The sequence below is a fragment of the Oncorhynchus masou genome, chromosome 8 (assembly GCF_036934945.1).
Source record: "Oncorhynchus masou masou isolate Uvic2021 chromosome 8, UVic_Omas_1.1, whole genome shotgun sequence".
NCBI classification, from domain to species: Eukaryota; Metazoa; Chordata; class Actinopteri; order Salmoniformes; family Salmonidae; genus Oncorhynchus; species Oncorhynchus masou.
In genome coordinates, this window is record NC_088219.1 from 34063581 (window position 1) to 34086705 (window position 23125).

General features: G+C 42.5%; 1 protein-coding gene across 2 annotated transcripts in view; it reads right to left on the reverse strand.

Annotated features, from left to right (window-relative positions):
- The window catches only part of ttc33 (tetratricopeptide repeat domain 33), a 57066-nt gene that overhangs the window by 30179 nt on the left and 3762 nt on the right, over positions 1–23125 (reverse strand). For both annotated transcript variants that reach the window (XM_064972279.1, XM_064972280.1), the window contains exon 2: positions 1726–1807. In XM_064972279.1, the coding sequence (XP_064828351.1) occupies positions 1726–1807 (82 nt within the window). The remainder of the gene's footprint in view (positions 1–1725; positions 1808–23125) is intronic.

Here is a 23125-nt window from a genome sequence, read left to right on the forward strand (position 1 = left end):
ACACACACACACACACACACAACCAGTCAAAGGTTTGGACAACTACTCATTCAAAGGTTTTTCTTTATTTTTACTATTTTCTACATTGTAGAATAATAGTGAAGACATCAAAACTATGAAATAACACATATGGAATCATGCAAAAACCCAAAAAAGTGTAAAACAAATCTTCAAAGTAGCAACCCTTTGCCTTGATGAAAGCTTTGCACTCTTGGCATTCTCTCAACCAGCTTCATGTGGAATTATTTTCCAACAGTCTTGAAGGAGTTCCCACATAGCACTTGTTGAATGCTTTTCCTTCACTCTGCGGTCCAACTCATCCCTATCTATCTCAATTGGGTTGAGGTCAGGTGATTGTGGAGGCCAGGTCATCTGATGTAGCAGTCCATCACTCTCCTTCTTGGTCAAATAGCCCTTACACAGCCTGGAGGTGTGTTGGGTCATTGTCCTGTTGAAAAACAAATTATAGTCCCACTATGCGCAAACCAGATGAGGTGGCGTATTGCTGTAGAATGCTGTGGTAGCTATGCTGGTTAATTGTGCCTTGAAACCTAAAGAAATCACAGACAGTGTCACCAGCAAAGCACCCCCATACTATCACACTTCCTCCTCCATGCTTCACGGTGGGAACCACACATGCAGAGATCATCCGTTCACTTACTCTGCGTCTCACAAAGACAAGGCGATTGGAACCAAAAATCTCAAATTTGGAATTTCCACCGGTCTAATGTCCATTGCTCGTGTTTCTTGGACCAAGCAAGTCTTCTCATTGGTGTCCTTTAGTAGTGGTATCTTTGCAGCAATTTGAACCATGAAGGCCTGATTCACGCAGTCTCCTCTGAACAGTTGATGTTGAGATGTGTCTATCTTTAACTCTGAAACATTTATTTGGGCTGCAATCTGAGGTGCAGTTAACTCCTTCCTCTGCAGCAGAGGTAACAGAGGCTTCCTTTCCTGTGGCGGTCCTCATAACAGCCAGTTTCATTAAAGAGCTTGATTTTTTTTGCGATTGCACTTGAGGAAACTTTCTAAGTTCTTGAAATGTTCCATATTGACTGACATTCATGTCTTAAAGTAATGATGGACTGTTGTTTATCTTTGCTTATTTGAGTTGTTCTTGCCATAATAGCGACTTGATCTTTTACCAAACAGGGCTATCTTCTGTATATCACCCCTACCTTGTCACAAGACAACTGATTGGCTCAAACGCTTAAGGAAAAAAAATTCCACAAATATACTTTTAACAAGGCATACCTGTTAATTGAAATGCATTCCAGGTGACTACCTCATGAAGCTGGTTCAGCGAATGCCAAGAGTATGCAAAGTTGTCATATAGAAAATATTAAAAATAAAGAAAAACCCTTGAATGAGTAGGTGTGTCCAAACATTTGACTGGTACTGTAGCGGGCCATCAATTGCCCATCCGTGGCCTAAAGGGAGCTTCCAGGAGAAACGTACCTCTGACAGTCAAATTGTATCTGGAGGTAAATTCGACACACTGTGATTGTATTGTACCAGCACAGAGAACAAGGGAGAAAAAAGGTTCATACAAACAAAATGTTCTGTTTGTAGCAAAGACAAACCGAGGAAGCTCTTATCTGGCTGTATCTGGCCCTATTTGGCTGGCTGTCGTCTGATAGCTGGAGAATTGGCGAACTAGAGAGACAACAGGAGGAGAGGAGGATAAGTAGCTGAGAGCTGTAGTACTGTAATGCTGTAATGTACCTGGGACTTCATCTCGTACAGTAGAGGGTTTTCTGGAGTCATCTGGATGGCTTCATCCCACCTCTTAACGGCTTCCCAGTGCCTGAGACGAACACAAAATCAAGGTTACATACTATACACCAGGGATGGGAAACAAAAAAATCTGAATTCATCATGAGGAATCGCAGTGGATCAAGGAAATGCGTACCCTACCCACAGTCCAAGACATACAGTCAACTGATTTGTTCAATCAATCTATTTGTCCAGTTAAACTACTTAACTCTAAAATAAATGCATTATATCAGTAGCCAGGGCCGGCCCTAGCCTTTAGGGGGCCCTAAACGAGACTTGGTTGAGCGTCTCCCCCACTTTGCGGGCCACAGTGGCTTGGGGGTCTGCCTACAAACATCCATACCCCACATGCAGTCAGAGCCAACCCTAGTCTTAAAGCAAGTTTTGCTGCAATTCTACACATTTTGCCATGGGTGGAGAGAAGATTTCAAAACTTTATAAGAAATGTCATGAAATTTAAAAATAAAAAATGCCATGAGGCAGAGACGAAAAAGGTGCAATTTTACAGTGAATTTCCTGCAATTCTATCCATTTGCCATGGGGTGGTTTTTTGAAAGCTCATGCAATTCTACTAATTCCCTGCAATTCTACACATTTTGCCATGACTTATGCCATGTTAATATGATATCTGAGAGAGTGACTAACAACCAAATGTCTAAATTGCACCTTCTGTATTGTTCTATTTTAACTCTCAACAGTAAGTTCAAACCCCGACTGATTTACAAAAATAATTTAAATTGATCTGCGGGCCAACATCTCTTGCCCATCCCTGCAATCTGGCAATATGCGACTACTTTGGCTATACCAAGCTTACAGAAGACCAGGGAGTACCAGGAAAAGAACAAACAAAGCACTGTGTGTACTAAATTACGCATTGCGTTTCTAAAAGATAAACTTTAAATTGTGATGTGATCTCCCGATTAAATGGGCGGATGGCAAAGTTGATGTGCTTGGTGCACATATCTCTGAAAAGTTTAGCAATCTTCCGACTACTAACTTTGATAGAAAACTTTGCAAAATAGATACGATCTTGAAACCGTGGAGACGGAAACACCTGTCCATCTAAGGGAAAATTTATCTGATTAATTCTCTAGTTTACATACTTATTCATGGCTCTACCGACTACAGGAAAATCCTTTCTCAAGTAATGCGAGAATTCCTTTGGAATGACAAACCAGATAAAGTTCAATGGGATATTTATATAATGAACATGCCTTGAGGGTTAAAACATATTAAAGGGATACTTTGGGATTTTGGCAGAGGCCCTTTAACTACCATGATAGCAGATAGCGCAATGACTGGAAGTCTATGGGTAACGCCAGTTAGCATTGGCTTGCTAAAATACCTCTTAACTTCCTTCATGCTGGACAAAGAGACATAAAAATGGTATCCACAAGTTCATCTGACTCTGGGGAAGTAGTTAAAGGGCCTCATTGCAAAAATCCCAAAGTATCCCTTTAAAGCACATATGTCAGAGTCAAGGCCCGCGGGCCACATCCGGCCCGCGAGAAGGTTTTTTACGGCCCCTGGGATGATCTTGATTTATTATTAGAACCGGCCCGCAGACCGCAGCAAGCCGGCAGCCCGCAGATCTTTTACACGCACCAATACTACATTTCCCACAATGCAACGGTGACGCACCGAGCAGTAGGCTGCTTCATTTCAATATTTATTGGCACAGCAGTCGTTTTCAGTAGGTTCAATTAGGTTCACTAGACTATATGCGTCATTTAAAAAATTTTCAATGAACATTCGAACAGTCCGGCCCTCGGCTTGTAGCTAAATTTTTTATTTGGCCCTCCGTCCATTTGACTTTGACACCCCTGCTTTAAAGGATAGAAAGCATTCATTTTTACTCACCAATGTAACAACATGGTGTCATCAAAGACTTTTATACGATCTGGTTATCTATAGGTACAAACGGTTATGTATTTTGGTTATTACAACACACTAATTCTCAACGTCATATGGAGGATCTACTCTGTGCTACAGAGTTCATATGCTTGCTCAAGCTGGCTAACGCTAGCAACTAGGCATGCTCGCATGTAATTACATTCCAGATCAAGTGTTGGCTGTGGTGAACTACAATGAACCAATCACAGGAATTGTGATGTCAACAAGAACCAGATTGGGCTCATGCGGCCATGCAGCATGAAATCAATTACATGACCTAAACGCTGCCCGTTTCCGCATAATTCAAGCAGGCAATGAGCCTCGTCGGGTCTTTTTAAAAATGGTGGGTGGGGAAGCGAAGTGAGAAGCGAAGTGAGAAGGAGAGATGTCGTGTGGGAAAATTACTTATTTTCACTCAATCTGTCTTGTTTTTAAAGGATGAGAGTCGTGCTACACCTGGTGGAGAGAGATTGAAAGACAGAAATAGTTGCTTTATGCGTGCTGTACGTTACGACATGACACGTCCCGATGTAACGGAGGGTCCGTTTTTTTCAACTTTTCTCCAATACTATAGAGCCATTACCATGTCGATCAAAGCTTGAATAGAAACGTAGTTCACACCCCCGGTTTTGAAGTCAACACAGTCGCTAACAGACCCATTAGTTTTCTTTGTAGCCTCGTTTGAATGTTGTGGTTGTGTACATTTGTGCGGAATGGGGTGAGTTTACGTTAGGCCTACCAGTTTGAGCTCCTGTAAGACAGTTTCAATTTGGTTTCTCAGGGAGAGGGTATACAGTCAAGCCCTCTACCGGTGTCCGTTCAGATTTCATTTGTGCTATTGAGCCTGATACAGATGCCATTTCTTTTGGGCTATTGCCCTTGTATATGTGGTAAATCTACATGGTGTATTTTGCATGATAGGGCACTTTCACCATTGGATCACCAAGACCTGTAAATAAATATACACTATGAGCATGTCAACCTGCCTTGCCTTCAGCTGATTTCATGCCCTTACCGCAGCTACAAGGTCCTTGTTTTACAATTACATAGGCTAATAAAAATGTTGTAGACAAAATAATGAAGAAGTGTCTGGTAGCTTCAATAAAAAGACAAAGATTTGTAGTTGAAAAAGTCGTTGCATGTAGAGATTTTTTATAGATTTTTAGCTTGCACAACTTGGACCATTCTACATGGGACTCGACTTGAGACTCGGACCTTGTGACTTGAGACTTGCTTGTGACTTGAATAATAGTGACTTGGTCCCACCTCCGTTGAGCTGTGGCAAACGGGATAAAATCTGACTCATTGTTGTGTTAAAGTGTTTAGATGCGGATGGGCCGCAACATCATGAGAAGCATTGTTAAGGCCTTTTTTTCTTTTTTTTTAACCTTTATTTAACTAGGCAAGTCAGTTAAAGAACAAATTCTTATTTTCAATGACAGCCTAGGAACAATGGGTTAACTGCCTGTTCAGGGGCAGAACAACAGATTTGTACCTTGTCAGCTCTGGGGTTTGAACTTGCAACCTTCCAGTTACTAGTCCAATGCTCTAACCACTAGGCTACCCTGCCGCCCCATTGATACAACTAGGAGTTAATTTAGCTCATTTAGCTCTAGACAATGACCCACTCGACAGACATAGATCCGCCAATAGACTGATGCTGTAATACAACACCAATGCCCACAGATAGCCTCCCGTTTGATTAACCTTCATTGTGGAACGCAAACACATGCTCACACTGTATGAACAGTGTAGGGTTGATAAAGAAAACCAATTAAAGTTATGAAATCAGATCCGCCCTGTGTGATTGTCCCTCATCGGAGGAGGATATGACATCTATTATCCTGAAGAATGTGAGCTTATTAAATGCCATACGATATCAGTGGTAATCTATGGTTCAAGATGAGTCACCTCAGCTATATCCATTGTCTGGTGTAGTTGATGTGATCTGTCATTCAACTATGTGACGGACTCAGATAGGAAATGGTTCATGGAAATTTATGATGACTAGCATCCGCCCGTTCACACCAGTTATTCAAGTCTATTCTGTATTTGACTCATAGATTTGTGTTTCTAGGTTATCTGTTGCACCCGTTTAGAAAGTACATATGAAACCAAGCAGGCAGCACCTGAGTCCCTTCTTTACTCTAGACACAGCCAGCACCAAACATAACCAGAAGTAGTACACAGGACTGAAATAAACCTGGGAGGTAGCTATCACTTCACAGAAGGTCCAGTGGATGTACACACAGACTGCAGTCTGCCTGGCCTTCTTGAGGAGTAAGGACATCGGTCTGTCTGTTTGTGTCTTGTCTGAGAGCAGTAGGAGCAACGGGGTTGCTTACCAGCTTCACTCAGCATGCAACAAAAACGTTTTTATAAAAGTAAAAAGTAACTTTATCTATTACGGTTTAATAATTGGTATTGAAGTGTATAATGTAAAAGCCAACCTTAATGTCTCAGTTTAAGAGCTTCAGTAACGTTTGTGTCCTGCTGACTAAGAACACACCATAATGTCTTACAAGGTGATAGGCTCTCCCGGTCTCACCTCAACGACCTTCTCTCACATATGTTAACCTCTTGAAACTCTGGGGGCGCAATTTCATTTTTGGATGAAAAACGTTCCCGTTTTAAACAAGATATTTTGTCACAAAAAGATGCTCGACTATGCATATAATTGATAGCTTTGGAAAGAAAACACTCTGAATTTTCCAGAACTGCAAAGATATTGTCTGTGGGTGCCCTAGAACGGGAGCTACAGGCAAAACCAAGATGAAACGGCAACCAGGAAATCAGCAGGATTTTTGAGGCTCCGTTTTCCATTGTCTCCTTATATGGCTGTGAATGTGAATGGTGGAGCCTTTTGTTAAGACATGTCGCAAGCTAACTTCTGTCAAAATGAGAAATATATCATATCTGAAAATATAGCCTGTGCTCTGATATCGGAGAAGATAGCCAGAGCGAATTTACCAGCTTTGTCTATCAACAGTTGTCACAACGACATTCTATTGAAATGGTTACTTCATAGCAGGCCACTATACCTATTTTGCCCAATTGGCCTGTTTTACCACACGGAGCCCTGCTGATACATCTGCCGACGTAACAGCATGAGGACGCCACAACAGACTTTCTTCCGTTGCGACGTTCCTCAAAGGCCCTTCTGCTAGCTTGCTAGCCCTGGCCCGCTAGCCGCCTGAAGCCACTCACTGGACTCCTATGATCACTCGGCTACGCATACCTCTCACTAACGTCAATATGCTTTGTTCATTGCTGTTTTGGTTAGTAATTATAGCCTTATTTCACTCAATGCGCCTTAGTTAACACTTTAGTTCCACTTCCCACACATGCGGTGACATCACCTGGTTTAAATTATATTTCTAGAGACAAAATCTCTTTCATCGTCACTCTATGCACAGGTTCACCCCCACTGTATTCACATCCTACCATACCTTTGTTTGTACATTATGCCTTGAATCAATTCTACCGTGCCCAGAAATCTGCTCCTTTTACTCTGTTCTGAATGTACTAGACGACCAGTTCTTTTAGCCTTTAGCCGCACCCTTATCCTACTCCTCCTCTGTTCCTCTGGTAATGTGGAGGTTAACCTCTTGAAACTCTGGGGGCGCTATTTCATTTTTGGATGAAAAACGTTCCCGTTTTAAACAAGATATTTTGTCACAAAAAGATGCTCGACTATGCTTATAATTGATAGCTTTGGAAAGAAAACACTGAATTTTCCAGAACTGCAAAGATATTGTCTGTGGGTGCCCTAGAACGGGAGCTACAGGCAAAACCAAGATGAAACGGCAACCAGGAAACCAGCAGGATTTTTGAGACTCCGTTTTCCATTGTCTCCTTATATGGCTGTGAATGCGAGAGGAATGAGCCTGCCCTTTCTGTCGTTTCCCCAAGGTGTCTGCTGCATTGTGACGTATTTGTAGGCATATCATTGGAAGATTGACCATAAGAGACTACATTTTCCAGGTGTCCGCCCGGTGTCCTCCGTCGAAATTGGTGCGTCATTTTCAGCTGCTGGTATTTTTCCATGCGATTCTGAGGGGAAAGCAGGCTTCCACGAACTGCATATCAATGAAGAGATATGTGAAAAAACACCTTGAGGATTGATTCTAAACAACGTTTGCCATGTTTCGGTCGATATTATGGAGTTAATTCGGAAAAGGTTTGACGTTTTGGTGACTGAATTTTCGTTTCGTTTCTGTAGCCAAATGTGATGTACAAAAACGGAGCGATTTCTCCTACACAAAGATTCTTTCAGGAAAAACTGAACATTTGCTATGTAACTGAGAGTCTCCTCATTGAAAACATCCGAAGCTCTTCAAAGGTAAATGATTTTATTTATTTGGTTATCTGGTTTTTGTGAAAATGTTGCGTGCTAAATGCTACTCAAAATGCTAAGCTAGCTTGCAATACTCTTACACAAATGATTGATTTGCTATGGTTCAAAAGCATATTTTGAAAATCTGAGATGACAGTGTTGTTAAGAAAAGGCTAAGCTTGAGAGCAGGCGCATTATTTTCATTTTATTTGCGATTTTCAGAAATCGTTAACGTTGCGTTATGCTAATGAGCCTGGGGCTTTATTCACGATCCCGGATCCGGGATGGGGAGTATCAAGAGAGAAGTGATTAAGTTAAAGTGGAACTGACAGCATTTTAACTACTTTGCAGATATGAAACAAATATACAATCATAATATGAGTCAAATATCAAATTCCCAGTTTATGCTACCAAACCAACGTTATAAAGAGGTTTGAAAATAGGTTCCATTTTACTCAACATTCCATGACGTACACTAAGGCATTGTTGACAGTATAGATGGATGCAGTTCAATGCATGATTCATATAATTCAGCAATACATGTCTTGGTAGTCGAAAAAAACATTGCTGTCAAGTTGTAAATCACAGCTGGCCTGGTACATTGTTTGCTGCCTCCATTCGGATGCACTATTTCAGTTTCAATGTCTCAATATATTGGACAAAAACAGACAAATGTAACCAAGACTGAGAATGTCAATACAATCAAACTATGATCACAAATCAGTCATGGGGAAAAGTCAGTCACTCACCCACTCCTCCAATGGCATGACATCCTCCTAGCAAGCTAAAAACACGGAGCCTAATTTTAGCTAGATAGCAGCTAGCAAGCTAGCTAGGAGGATGTCATGCAATTGGAGGAGTGGGTGAGTGACTGACTTTTTAACCTAATATAATTTTTCAGTGGCTATACACAGCTATAGATACAGGTGTTATTTGGTTAGCTAGTAAGAAATGTGAATTGTTTTGCTAGCTAGCTATGCTGAACTTTAACAACTTGTTAGTTGGCATATCTCTAGTTAGCATATCTCATTAGTTCGAAAAGTAACTCTGGCTGAACACTTCGATTTCAGAGCACTCGTCAAAGTGTGCCAGAGACACAGAATAACTGATTCATTTACGAATGCGCAACACCCATTGCATATGACCAGTGTCAGTTAAACGTAGGCGATAACAGTAAGTTAGTCACGAATGCTCTAGATAACATGCCTAATCAGCTCTGCTAGGGCAAATAAAATGGTCAGAGTGAGGTGTTCTCTCATTTGTGTCTGGAAGTAGCTAGCTAACAAGCTAGCCATCTTTAGCCAGCTAACTTGGGTGTTTGGTTGGGACAAGCTACAATTCCCCAGCGTTTACCAGTAAAATGTTGATGGCCAACTAGATAAACCCTCTTTTTGAGCTAACGTTCCCTCATTAGATTTTAGCTCAGCTTGTTCTGGCTGGTAAGATTATAAATCAATCATAATTTAGTGTTAACCAAACTCTGTATTCTGGACCCCAAGGGGTGCACGTTTTGGTTTTTGCCTTCGCACTACACAGCTGATTCAAATAATCAACTAATCATCAAACTTTGATAATTTGAATCAGCTGTGTAGCGTCAAGGCAAAAACCAAAATGCGCACCCCTTGGGGTCCAGAGGACAGAGTTTGGTTAACATTAAATTATGATCTGATTTGCCAAAGGGAGGGCCTTGAATGCATTTCTCTCTGTGGAGTAAAAGTGATCTAGAGTTGTCACCTCTTGCTGCACTGGTGACATTGCATGGAGCCGGAAGTAAATCTTTCTACTTTAATTTTATTATCTAGGCTATCTTTCTTTATTTTTCCAGGTGAGTTGATAAGGGAACACATTCTCATTTACAACAAAGCTGTGGGAGACTTGCAGTGGGAGGATGGGGTCAAATGAGCCATCGGAAGCGGTTGATGAGAATTTAGCAGTTCACACTGAAGTCAACCACCATACACTTGAAATCACTAAGTGCTTGCTCAAACCTCTCTTGAAGTGAACAATAGGACATTATTGTTCAAGATCGAAAGAGGAAGGGGTGAAAAATGGGGTGGCACAAGTGTGAATATAGGTGTAAAACTCTTTGCCGCAGACAATTACAGTTGTATGCATCAAGGAAACAACAACACAAACCCGTGATGTCAGTGACACATAAGGGTGTTCTTTGCAAAAATGTAACTGGAAAGTTAGAACATGATGTACATGATTAATGTTTACCCCAAATCAGTAAGTGTGAGTGAGTAATTTAGATGTGAAAGGGGAAGTTGAGCCCATAGGATAAGTGTGTAGGATTTTCATCAGATAAATATTCTTCTGGCTGACGCAGCCAGATGTTCCCCCCACCCACACCGATCCACCCACCATATGTGGGAATGATAGACCAACAGATTATAATAGCCGAATAACCTCGCAAAAAATGCTGTCTGGCGTCAATAAAAAAATAGTTATTTTATTTTAAGAACAAGTGACAGAAATAAAACCCTCTTTGCTAAGTTTAGCCAGATAAACTGTAAAAAGGCCTCACAAACAAGTAGCTAGCTAATAAAGGGCAGTGTTTGAGAGTAATCAACTACATGCATTTCACCTAGTAATTTAACTACATTTTGCAGCAGCTTGTTGGTAGTTGAACTAAAAGGAGATCACTCTGTCATGCTGATAGAGTTCGAATAACAGACTGGAAGCTTCAAAAAGGAGGGTGGTGTTTGGAATCATTGTTCTTCCTCTGCCATCCATGGTTACATGCAAGGAAACACGTGCCGTCATCATTGCTTTGCACAAAAAGGGCTTCACAGGCAAGGATATTGCTGCCAGTAAGATTGCACGTAAATCAACCATTTATCACATCATCAAGAACTTCAAAGAAAGCGGTTAAATTGCTGTGAAGAAGGCTTCAGGGCGCCCAAGAAAGTCCAGCAAGCGCCAGGACCGTCTCCTAAAGTTGATTCAGCTGCGGGATCGGGGCACCAACAGTACAGAGCTTGCTCAGGAATGGCAGCAGGCAGGTGAGAGTGCACCTGCAAGCACAGTGAGGCAAAGACTTTAGGAGGATGGCCTTGTGTCAAGAAGGGCAGCAAAGAAGCCACTTCTCTCCAGGAAAAATATCAGGGACAGACTGATATTCTGCAAAAGGTACAGGGATTGGATTGCTGAGGACTGGGGTAAAGTCATTTTTCACTGATGAATTTCACTATTTCCGATTGTTTGGGGAATCTGGAAAAAAACTTGTCCCGGGGGGAAACAAGGTGAGCGCTACCATCAGTCCTGTGTCATGCCAACAGTAAAGTATCCAACGACCATTCAGTGTGGGGTTGCTTCTCAGCCAAGGGAGTGGGCTCACTCACAATTTTTCCTAAGAATGAAGAATGTTACCAACACATCCTCCGAGCGCAACTTCTCCCGACCATCCAGGACAAACAAAAACCCATAAATTCTGACAAACTCCGGGCGGCCACCAGAAGTTAATTGACAGCATGCCAGGGCGTATTGCAAAGGTCTTGAAAAAGAAGGGTCAACACTGTAAATATTGATTCTTCGCGTCAAGTTCATGTAATTGTCAATAAAAGCCTTTGACACATATGAAATGCTTGTAATTATACTTCAGTATTCCATTGTAACATCTGACAAAAATATCTAAAGACACTGAGGCAGCAGACTTTGTGAAAATTAATATTTGTGTCATTCTCAAATTTTGGCCACAACTGTACATATGATAATTTATCAAAAGTAGTTTGGATGTGGTGAACTACTTTTTCAGCGTAACTTTAGTTAAGTACACTATGTTTTTCTTTAGGGTAGCTTAACTTTTTCCGGTCTGAAGTAATTGGTAGCTTGGCAAACTGTATTTTCAGAGTAGCTTCCCCAACACTGATAACGGGAAGATGCTTTATTACATTAGGGGTATCTAACCCTGAGTAATTTGCCCAGTCTAACCAGATAAACTTTAAAAAGGCCTCAGGGGCATCTAACCCTCAGTAAAGCAGGCTGACATCATGGTCAATGTGGTTACAGGAGGGGAAACACCGCAAACAACATCCCTTCCCCAACCGGCAGTATGCAGGGTTCTGTTCATTAGGCACCAAACAGAAGAAAAGTGAGAAAAAAAAAACAGAGGGACTACATGGACTTACTGGTTCAATGAGAAACATTAATTCCCATTTCCATTGCAAAACATTTTTTTTAAATGGTTTCATACATGCCCTAATGAACACCACACAGCCCTAAAAACCCCTGGACAGCCATACTGTTCCAGAGAGACAATTTCCTCAGCAGAATCTAGTTACTTCTCTCACTAAGCTAATTACACTTGGTCACCACTGGCAACATGCGTCTGGTAAAGTAGGGTGAGCAACAGGATCTAATGTCTGGGGTTTGGGCATTCATTGGCTGAAAGGTCAGTTGCAAAGGTCACATACTGTACAAGGATAATGACATGATGATATTCCATATCTAGCATAATGTATGTGTTCATGTGAGTGTGTGATGCATGTTCACATCACTGCGTAGTTTGTTCCACGAGAAACTCCCACTTTTAGCTTGATAATTATATTTCAGCTGAACATATCTCGATTGATTCAACTGATTATTGGGAATCTTTTCCCCTATTTAATTTTAGTGATAGTAATGGCTAGTGAGTGAGCCAAATTGGTCTTCATGACATCATCAAAAACAATATAAAATGAAGAGTAATTCCATGGTAACAGAATTGTGGATAAAAAAAACCCCACATTTACAGGAAGAACTGTGCAGATAAAGTTTGGTAACAGAATACAACGGAGGGGAGCTTTACTTTAATCCTGTTACCAAAATTAGCATCCGCAGTTTTTACAGTAAATGTTTTTATTTATTTTTGAATTACTACTTAAAAATTGTTCAAAGTAGTCATTCTGAATAGAGTTGTATGGTTTGTTAAATGCCCAGTGCAGTCAAAATTCTGTTCTTTCCTCTCAGTCTCCCCTATATCCATTTGCGCCACTGCTAAATTGTGGACGCCACTGAAAACGTTTTCAGTGTAAACGTATATGACTAAAACCAGATAAAGTATATAGAAAAGTTCATGGAGAAACATATTTTTCAATAAGATCATTTTTGAGAACAAACAATCAATCACTACAAGACACTCATTGAGAATCTGAAATTCTAAAAATGTAATCGATTTTGTTGATAATTGATAATGTTTGAGTCACTCAGATAGCATAAGAAAAATGCAAAAGGTGGTAAAATGTGTACAATTGCAGGGAAATAGCTTTGAAACCTCTGGCAAACTTTGCCACCGCTGCTGAAAAACATCTTAGGGGAAACACTGCCTGTGTTTTATATCATATTGTACAACAGCTGATGAAACACAGTAAAGAAATGCGTTATTTCCTGATAGTTGCTGGTTGAAAATACAATCTACACAGGACCTTTGCATTATGAGCAGGCGTTTCGAATTTCCATGGTGACAACACCATGCAGTAAATTAGTAAATAAGCCAATAAAAAGGGTTCCAAACCTCTGCCAATAACAGCTACTTTCCCCCTCCTCACTCAGACCACTTCCAGACAGTCCTAGCAAAATTCCAGAAATGATTCGATATTGATATAAAATGGCTGCATTGGGCCTTTAACTTTGAAATCATTGGTCTTTGTTTGGCATACATTTTAAAGTGAAAAACGTCTCAGCATAATACCGTTACCCTAGAATTGCCCCTCATTAAACATTTTTAATGCACAAAAACATGACGTACACATGGCTGCATGACTACAATAGAGGGTAATTATGTATGCTGTCCTTCACCAGATGAACACAAGATGACGGAGGTTGATTATAGCGCTGACTCAGCATGGAATATACCAACATCTTTTAAATTTCTTATTAAAATTCAGTCAAACAACTTTGGGAAAAGCTGCATTTTTCAATAGCATCATCCCACCTAAGGACAAATGTGGAACAGAGAAACGAACGATCACGCTGACATGGCAGGTAGGTAATTACTGTGTGTCTGCATCCCAGATAGCACCCTATGGGCCCTGGTCAAAAGTAGTGCACTATATAGGGAATATGTTGCCATTTGGGACACATGACTGTCAGCTCCTTCAAGCTAAACACTTGTGGTTAATGACAAAGAATGATTGATCATAAAATATAAATATAATATAAAATATTATGAACGTCTTGATGAAAGACGAGAGAGAGGAGGGTTGGAGAGTTTAATATGACTGAGTAGCTGGGCCTTGGGCAGGACTGGATTGTTGATATGAAGAGTCTTCAATATATAACCGAATATTATGGATTAGGCTACTAACAACCTTCAAAAACTCAAAATACACTTTGTGTACAAAACATTTACGAACAGCTTCCAAATATTGAATTGCACCTCCTTTTGCCCTTGTTGGGGCATGGCATCTACAAGATTTTGAAAGTGTTCCATGGGATGACTGCCCATATTGACAATGCTTCCCACAGTTGCCAAATTGGCTGGATGTCCTTTGGGTGGTGGACTATTCTTGATACACATGGGAAACTGTTTAGCGTGAAAACCCCAGCAGCTTTGCAGTTCTTGACACACTCAAACCGGTGCCCCTGGAACCTACTATATCCCGTTCAAAGACACTTAAATCTTTGTCTTGCCCATTCACCCTCTGATTGGCACAAAAACACAATCCATGTCTCAAGACTTAAAAATAAATATATAACCTGTCTACTCTTCATCTACACTTGATTGAAGTGGATTTAAGAGGAGACATCAATAAGGCCTGGTCAGTCTATCATGGCGTTCCTAATGTTTTGTACACTCAGTGTAATGAGCAGAAACAGTTTTTTTTATCCACCATTTTCGTTATATCCAATAGCGATCTGGTCTCATTGCTGCAACTCCCCATCGGTCTCGGGAGAGGCGAAGGTCGAGTCAAGCGTCCTCTGAAGCATGACCCCTCCAAGCCGCGCTGCTTCTTAACACTTGCTTGCTTAACTCGGAAGCCATCTGCACCAATGTGCAACGTCCACTAGCACTGTAGAAACTATTACACTCAACGACTCGATTAGTGTAGTGTTAGCTAGCTACATAGTTGTCTTTGCTGTCTTCGTATCCAAGGTAATTGTGTAGTTTAGAGTGTGTAGACTTAGAGTGATTATCTTAATTTACCGAGGTTAGCTAGCCAGCTATTTGTCGTCCTTAACGTAGGAGTCACTGCTAGCTAGCTAGCCAACGTCTTCCGAATTGAACTTCAACAACCCGGTCAACATTCCACCTCGCTCCACAGTTAGTATCACATTTTCATTTCACTTCATTACAGTACAACGGTTTGATTTGTTTGATCGTAGCTAGCTAGCTACATAGCCGTCTTTGTATCTAAGACAATTGTGTAGTCTGGAGCGATTTTCTAGGTTAGCTAGCCAGCTATTGTCGTTCTTTTAACGTAACGTTACGTAATCAACACTGCTAGCTAGCCAGCTAGCCCCCGAATAGCAGCACTGTAGAAACTATTACACTCGACGGAACGACTTGATTAGTGTAGTGTCAACAACGTAGCCACTGCCAGCTAGCCTACTCCAGCAGTGCTGTATCATTTCAATCATTTTAGTCAATAAGATTCTTGCTACGTAAGCTTAACGTTCTGAACATTCGATAAGTGTAGTCCACTTGTCATTCCAATCTCCTTTGCATTAGCGTAGCCTCTTCTGTAGCCGGTCAACTATGTGTCTATCTATCCCTGTTCTCTCCTCTCTGCACAGACCATACAAACGCTCCACACCGCGTGGCCGCGGCCACCCTAATCTGGTGGTCCCAGCGCGCACGACCCACGTGGAGTTCCAGGTTTCCGGTAGCCTCTGGAACTGCCGATCTGCGGCCAACAAGGCAGAGTTCATCTCAGCCTATGCCTCCCTCCAGTCCCTCGACTTCTTGGCACTGACGGAAACATGGATCACCACAGACAACACTGCTACTCCTACTGCTCTCTCTTCGTCCGCCCACGTGTTCTCGCACACCCGAGAGCTTCTGGTCAGCGGGGTGGTGGCACCGGGATCCTCATCTCTCCCAAGTGGTCATTCTCTCTTTCTCCCCTTACCCATCTGTCTATCGCCTCCTTTGAATTCCATGCTGTCACAGTTACCAGCCCTTTCAAGCTTAACATCCTTATCATTTATCGCCCTCCAGGTTCCCTCGGAGAGTTCATCAATGAGCTTGATGCCTTGATAAGCTCCTTTCCTGAGGACGGCTCACCTCTCACAGTCCTGGGCGACTTTAACCTCCCCACGTCTACCTTTGACTCATTCCTCTCTGCCTCCTTCTTTCCACTCCTCTCCTCTTTTGACCTCACCCTCTCACCTTCCCCCCCTACTCACAAGGCAGGCAATACGCTCGACCTCATCTTTACTAGATGCTGTTCTTCCACTAACCTCATTGCAACTCTCCAACCACTACCTCGTATCCTTTTCCCTCTCGCTCTCATCCAACACTTCCCACACTGCCCCTACTCGGATGGTATCGCGCCGTCCCAACCTTCGCTCTCTCTCCCCCGCTACTCTCTCCTCTTCCATCCTATCATCTCTTCCCTCTGCTCATACCTTCTCCAACCTATCTCCTGATTCTGCCTCCTCAACCCTCCTCTCTTCCCTTTCTGCATCCTTTGACTCTCTATGTCCCCTATCCTCCAGGCCGGCTCGGTCCTCCCCTCCCGCTCCGTGGCTCGACGACTCATTGCGAGCTCACAGAACAGTGCTCCGGGCAGCCGAGCGGAAATGGAGGAAAACTCGCCTCCCTGCGGACCTGGCATCCTTTCACTCCCTCCTCTCTACATTTTCCTCCTCTGTCTCTGCTGCTAAAGCCACTTTCTTCCACTCTAAATTCCAAGCATCTGCCTCTAACCCTAGGAAGCTCTTTGCCACCTTCTCCTCCCTCCTGAATCCTCCTCCCCCTCCCCCCCTCCTCCTCCCTCTCTGCAGATGACTTCGTCAACCATTTTGAAAAGAAGGTCGACGACATCCGATCCTCGTTTGCTAAGTCAAACGACACCGCTGGTTCTGCTCACACTGCCCTACCCTGTGCTCTGACCTCTTTCTCCCCTCTCTCTCCAGATGAAATCTCGCTTCTTGTGACGGCCGGCCGGCCGCCCAACAACCTGCCCGCTTGACCCTATCCCCTCCTCTCTTCTCCAGACCATTTCCGGAGACCTTCTCCCTTACCTCACCTCGCTCATCAACTCATCCCTGACCGCTGGCTACGTCCCTTCCGTCTTCAAGAGAGCGAGAGTTGCACCCCTTCTGAAAAAACCTACACTCGATCCCTCCGATGTCAACAACTACAGACCAGTATCCATTCTTTCTTTTCTCTCCAAAACTCTTGAACGTGCCGTCCTTGGCCAGCTCTCCCGCTATCTCTCTCAGAATGACCTTCTTGATCCAAATCAGTCAGGTTTCAAGACTAGTCATTCAACTGAGACTGCTCTTCTCTGTATCACGGAGGCGCTCCGCACTGCTAAAGCTAACTCTCTCTCCTCTGCTCTCATCCTTCTAGACCTATCGGCTGCCTTCGACACTGTGAACCATCAGATCCTCCTCTCCACCCTCTCCGAGTTGGGCATCTCCGGTGCGGCCCACGCTTGGATTGCGTCCTACCTGACAGGTCGCTCCTACCAGGTGGCGTGGCGAGAATCTGTCTCCTCGCCACGCGCTCTCACCACTGGTGTCCCCCAGGGCTCTGTTCTAGGCCCTCTCCTATTCTCGCTATACACCAAGTCACTTGGCTCTGTCATAACGTCACATGGTCTCTCCTATCATTGCTATGCAGACGACACACAATTAATCTTCTCCTTTCCCCCTTCTGATGACCAGGTGGCGAATCGCATCTCTGCATGTCTGGCAGACATATCAGTGTGGATGACGGATCACCACCTCAAGCTGAACCTCGGCAAGACGGAGCTGCTCTTCCTCCCGGGGAAGGACTGCCCGTTCCATGATCTCGCCATCACGGTTGACAACTCCATTGTTTCCTCCTCCCAGAGCGCTAAGAACCTTGGCGTGATCCTGGACAACACCCTGTTGTTCTCAACTAACATCAAGGCAGTGGCCCGTTCCTGTAGGTTCATGCTCTACAACATCCGCAGAGTACGCCCCTGCCTCACACAGGAAGCGGCGCAGGTCCTAATCCAGGCACTTGTCATCTCCCGTCTGGATTACTGCAACTCGCTGTTGGCTGGGCTCCCTGCCTGTGCCATTAAACCCCTACAACTCATCCAGAACGCCGCAGCCCGTCTGGTGTTCAACCTTCCCAAGTTCTCTCACGTCACCCCGCTCCTCCGCTCTCTCCACTGGCTTCCAGTTGAAGCTCGCATCCGCTACAAGACCATGGTGCTTGCCTACGGAGCTGTGAGGGGAACGGCACCGCAGTACCTCCAGGCCCTACACCCAAACAAGGGCACTGCGTTCATCCACCTCTGGCCTGCTCGCCTCCCTACCACTGAGGAAGTACAGTTCCCGCTCAGCCCAGTCAAAACTGTTCGCTGCTCTGGCCCCCCAATGGTGGAACAAACTCCCTCACGACGCCAGGACAGCGGAGTCAATCACCACCTTCCGGAGACACCTGAAACCCCACCTCTTCAAGGAATACCTAGGATAGGATAAAGCAATCCTTCTCACCCCCCCCCTTAAATGATTTAGATGCACTATTGTAAAGTGGCTGTTCCACTGATGTCAGAAGGTGAATTCACCAATTTGTAAGTCGCTCTGGATAAGAGCGTCTGCTAAATGACTTAAATGTAAATGTAATGTGTCGGAGGAAACACCAGTCAACTGATGACCATGGTTAGCTTGCAGGCGGCCGGCCCACCACAAGGAGTCGCTAGAGCACAATGAGCCAAGGAAAGCCCCCTGGCCAAACCCGGATGACGCTGGGCCAATTGTTTACCGCCCTATAGGACTCCTGGTCACGGCCGGCTGTGACCTCAACACTGTGATGCAGCGCCATAGAGCGCTGCGCCACTCGAGAGGCATAGTTAATTGGTTTATACCTTATCAAATATCCTGGTTTCAAATAATGCATTACTAGCGTTAAATTATTTCCTTCAAGGGGTCAGAAAAGACGTCATTGCCGCTATTGACAGTAAAATCGGTTAAGTGTCCCTAGGTGGGATTAATATCCCACTCATAAACACCTGTCCCAAAGGGCAAAAGGATTACAGACAAAAGGGCTTACCTCAACCATTTCATTGGTGAGTGCATCACTGCTGGTCTTTGTAAGAAGTATGGACATGCTGAAAGAACCGAATCGTCTGTTCAGTCAGTTAACACACAGCTCACAAACCAAGACATACCCCACAAAACACGCAATCAGTGTCTACTTGACAAAGCATTTGAATGTTTGAGATTAGTATTATTTATTTATTTATTTTCTATTCTTTTTTAAAAATATATCACAGATGTGTGTCACCTTTGGAAACTCACCTCAACTTGACTTTAGTAATCTTGTTCTTTACTCGTAGTGTTCCTAGTTAAAATTTGTGTTGGTGTTCTTGTCCATTAGTGTTCTGTATTTTGTCATGTTCTATGTTTTGTGTGTACCCCAGGGAGAATAGCTTCTTCTTCAACAGTTTACTCCAATGTTTTCTTGACAGCCTATTACAAATCAGTCTGACAGTACTTTTGACACCTTTGACAGTCTTTCAATCTGAAGGAAATAAATATATAACCTGCTGTTGGGAAAAAAATTGAAAGTAAAACTCGAGTCATCTCATTATCTCATCTAGGAACTTTTTCACATCATTCTTTACAGTTGAGATTCATCTGTAGCTTACATATATGATGAACATTATATTCCCCTAGAGTCATTTCATAATTTTCTGTGTTATAGTTTTACTGGAATATTCTGAATGTCTGCAAATATGCTTTTTTTGAGAAATGATAGGGAATAACCACAACAAATGAGAAATATAACGCACTGACTAGTACAACATCTGCCTGCCACCGAGCAGAGAAAACAGGGCTGATAATCTTCTGCTCCACGTTGGGCAGTCAACAGCAGACAGACATAACACCATTAGCTCCAGCTCCCCCGGCGCTCATTAGAAGTAATCAAACATTGAAATGCATCAGAAAGGTATCATCATTGGTGAAGTTATTTTTTCCCCAGTCCAATTTGCTTGTAGAGGGAAACACACACACACACACACACACACACACGTTCCTGACAGTCTTATATTTCAGTGATGGGGGTCATAATATTGTGTAGATTAAACGGTTCAAAAGATAGGGATCCAAAATAAATACAAATGTGGCTCTCTATTAGCTGTTGCCAAAGCAGCAGCTACTCTTCCTGGGATCCAGCAAAATTAAGGCAGTTTATACAATTTTAAAACATTACAATACATTCTGAGATTCACAACACACTGTGTGCCCTCAGGCCCCTACTCCACCACTACAGTATTAAATCCATGTGTATGTATAGTGCGTATGTTACCGTGTGTGTGCGCCAATGTTTGTGTTGCTTCACAGTCCCCGCTGTTCCATAAGGTGTTTTTTTTAAATCAAATTGTACTGCTTGCGTCAGTTACTTGATGTGGAATAGAGTTCCATGTAGTACTGTGTGCCTCCCATAGTCTGTTCTGGACTTGGGGACTGTGAAGAGACCTCATGTGGCACATGCATGGGTGTTTGAGCTGTGTACCAGTTGGTTCTATGTTTGGGAAATGCTGCACTACAAAGTAGCCTAGCTGATACAGAGCCTTCCCAATTCAATGGCTCCCTCTTCTGGCCACATTTGACAACGCAATCCTAAAGGACCATAAATATCACCTGGATTAATCTGGTCAGCCTACAGCCCTATTCGGATAGGGTCAGCAAACTCCAAGGTCCTCTGATAATGCTTATCCCATGCGAATAGTCATCCCTGTGTTGAGGGATATCACAGAGTTTCACGGGTGCTGCACCCAGATTGGGTAAAGACATGGGAACAAATAGACACTTAAAACAATGTGCTATGCATGCAGCCTACAGATGAATCATCCGTTTGGTTATATCAACTTTCCTCATGCCATACTTCTCTTTTGAAAGATGAAGTGGATGATATTGTGCCAATTAATTTATGAATTTCCAAATCCGTCAGGTAATTAAATGTCTGCATAGGTTACAGTTCATGGTTCTTATTGATAAACACTATTATTTTGACTTTCTCCAAAACGAAAGGTCATCAGGTCAATATCAGCCTATCCTTAGACATTTCAAATATCTTCACACCTAGAAGAGCCTCCAGGCTCCCTTCATAATGGTCAATTGTGAATGAGGAAATATTTTTTTTATTCCAGGGGCAGTTTGGTAAAACAAATCCCGTACGAATCATCCACTGGAAAAACGGACATGCTAGGGTAATAATTGCATAATCAACATTCTATAGTAATACTAGTACCGTGAGAATAGGGCTTTAGTCATGGAAAGAGCAGGTGTTCCTTTTGTTTTGTACACTCACTGTATATTTATTAGAATTGATTACTTCCAGAATCTACTTCCAGAAGGACAGCATTGATTATTTCCAGAAGCTGCTGCTCTCTGTTAATTCTGAGTAAAATCCTGTCATGTAAACAGAAGGCAAGGGGATCAAATTTTACTGAAAAAAATATAAAACACAACATGCAACAATTAACAATTTTACTGAGTTATAGTTCATAAGGATAATCAATTGAAATTCATTCATTAGGCCCTAATCTATGGATTTCACATGAATGGGCAGGGGCACAGCCATGGGGAGCCAGGCCCAGCCAATCAGAATGAGTTTTTCCCCCACAAAGGTGTTTTATTACAGACAGAAATACTCCTCAGTTTCATCACCTGTCTGGGTGACTGGTCTTAGACGATCCCTGGCGCATACAAGTGCTATAAAACAAAACAAACAAAATAAATATGGAGATTTGTGTTGATGCTAGAATTAATCAAGGCCTTTAAACACTTGTTGGACAATAATTGTAAAAATGAAATGCCTTTTATGGTGTCTGACAAAGTTTACATAGGTCCAGAAAGTTGCATTTTATGAGCGAAAAAGTATAATTAGGAGGTGTTTTCATTTATGGTATGACAACTGATACTTTGGTCTATCAAAATATACAGGACCAGTCAAAAGTTCGGACACCTACTCATTCAAGGGTTTTTCTTTATTTTTAATATTTTCTACATTGTAGAATAATAGTGTAGACCACAAAACAATGAAATAACACATTTGGAATCATGTAGTAGCCCCCAAAAAAGTGTTAAATCAAAATATATTTAAAATTTGAGATTCTTCAAAGTAGGCACCCTTTGCCTTGATGACAGTTTTGCACTCTTGGCATTCACTCAATCAGCTTCATGAGGCAGTCAACATTAATCCATTTCAATTAACAGGTGTGCCTTATTAAAAGGACATTTGTGGAATTTATTTCCTTCTTAATGTGTTTGAACCAATCAGTTGTGTTGCGACAAGGTAGGGGTGGTATACGGAAGATGGCCCTATTTGGTAAAAGACCAAGTCCATATTATGACAAGATCAGCTCAAATAAGCAAAGAGAAAGGACAGTCCATTTTTTTTCACCTTTATTTAACCAGGTAGGCCAGTTGAGAACAAGTTCTAATTTACAACTGCGACCTGGCCAAGATAAAGCAAAGCAGTGCGACAAAACAACAGAGTTACACATGGGATAAACAAACGTACAGTCAATAACACAATAGAAAAATCTGTATACAGTGTGTTCAAATGAAGTAAGAAGGTAAGGAAATAAAAAGGCCATAGTGGCGAAGTAATTACAATTTAGCAATTAACACTGGAGTGATAGATGTGCAGATGAGGATGTGCAAGTAGAAATAAGGTGTGCAAAAGAAAAAATACGGGGATGAGGTAGGTAGTTGGTTGGATGGGCTATTTACAGGTGGGCTGTGTACAGCTGCAGCAATCGGTAAGCTGATGTTTAAAGTTAGTGAGGGAGATATATCTCGAACTTCAGTGAGACACAGTGATGCTAGTCGGGCGGGCGTGTGTGGCAGCGATCGGTTGAAGAGCATGCATTTAGTTTTACTGGCATTTAAAAGAAGTTGGAGGCCACGGAAGGAGTGTTGTATGGCATTGAACCCATACATTGAAGCCATAACTTTAAGACATGACGGTCAGTCAATACGGAA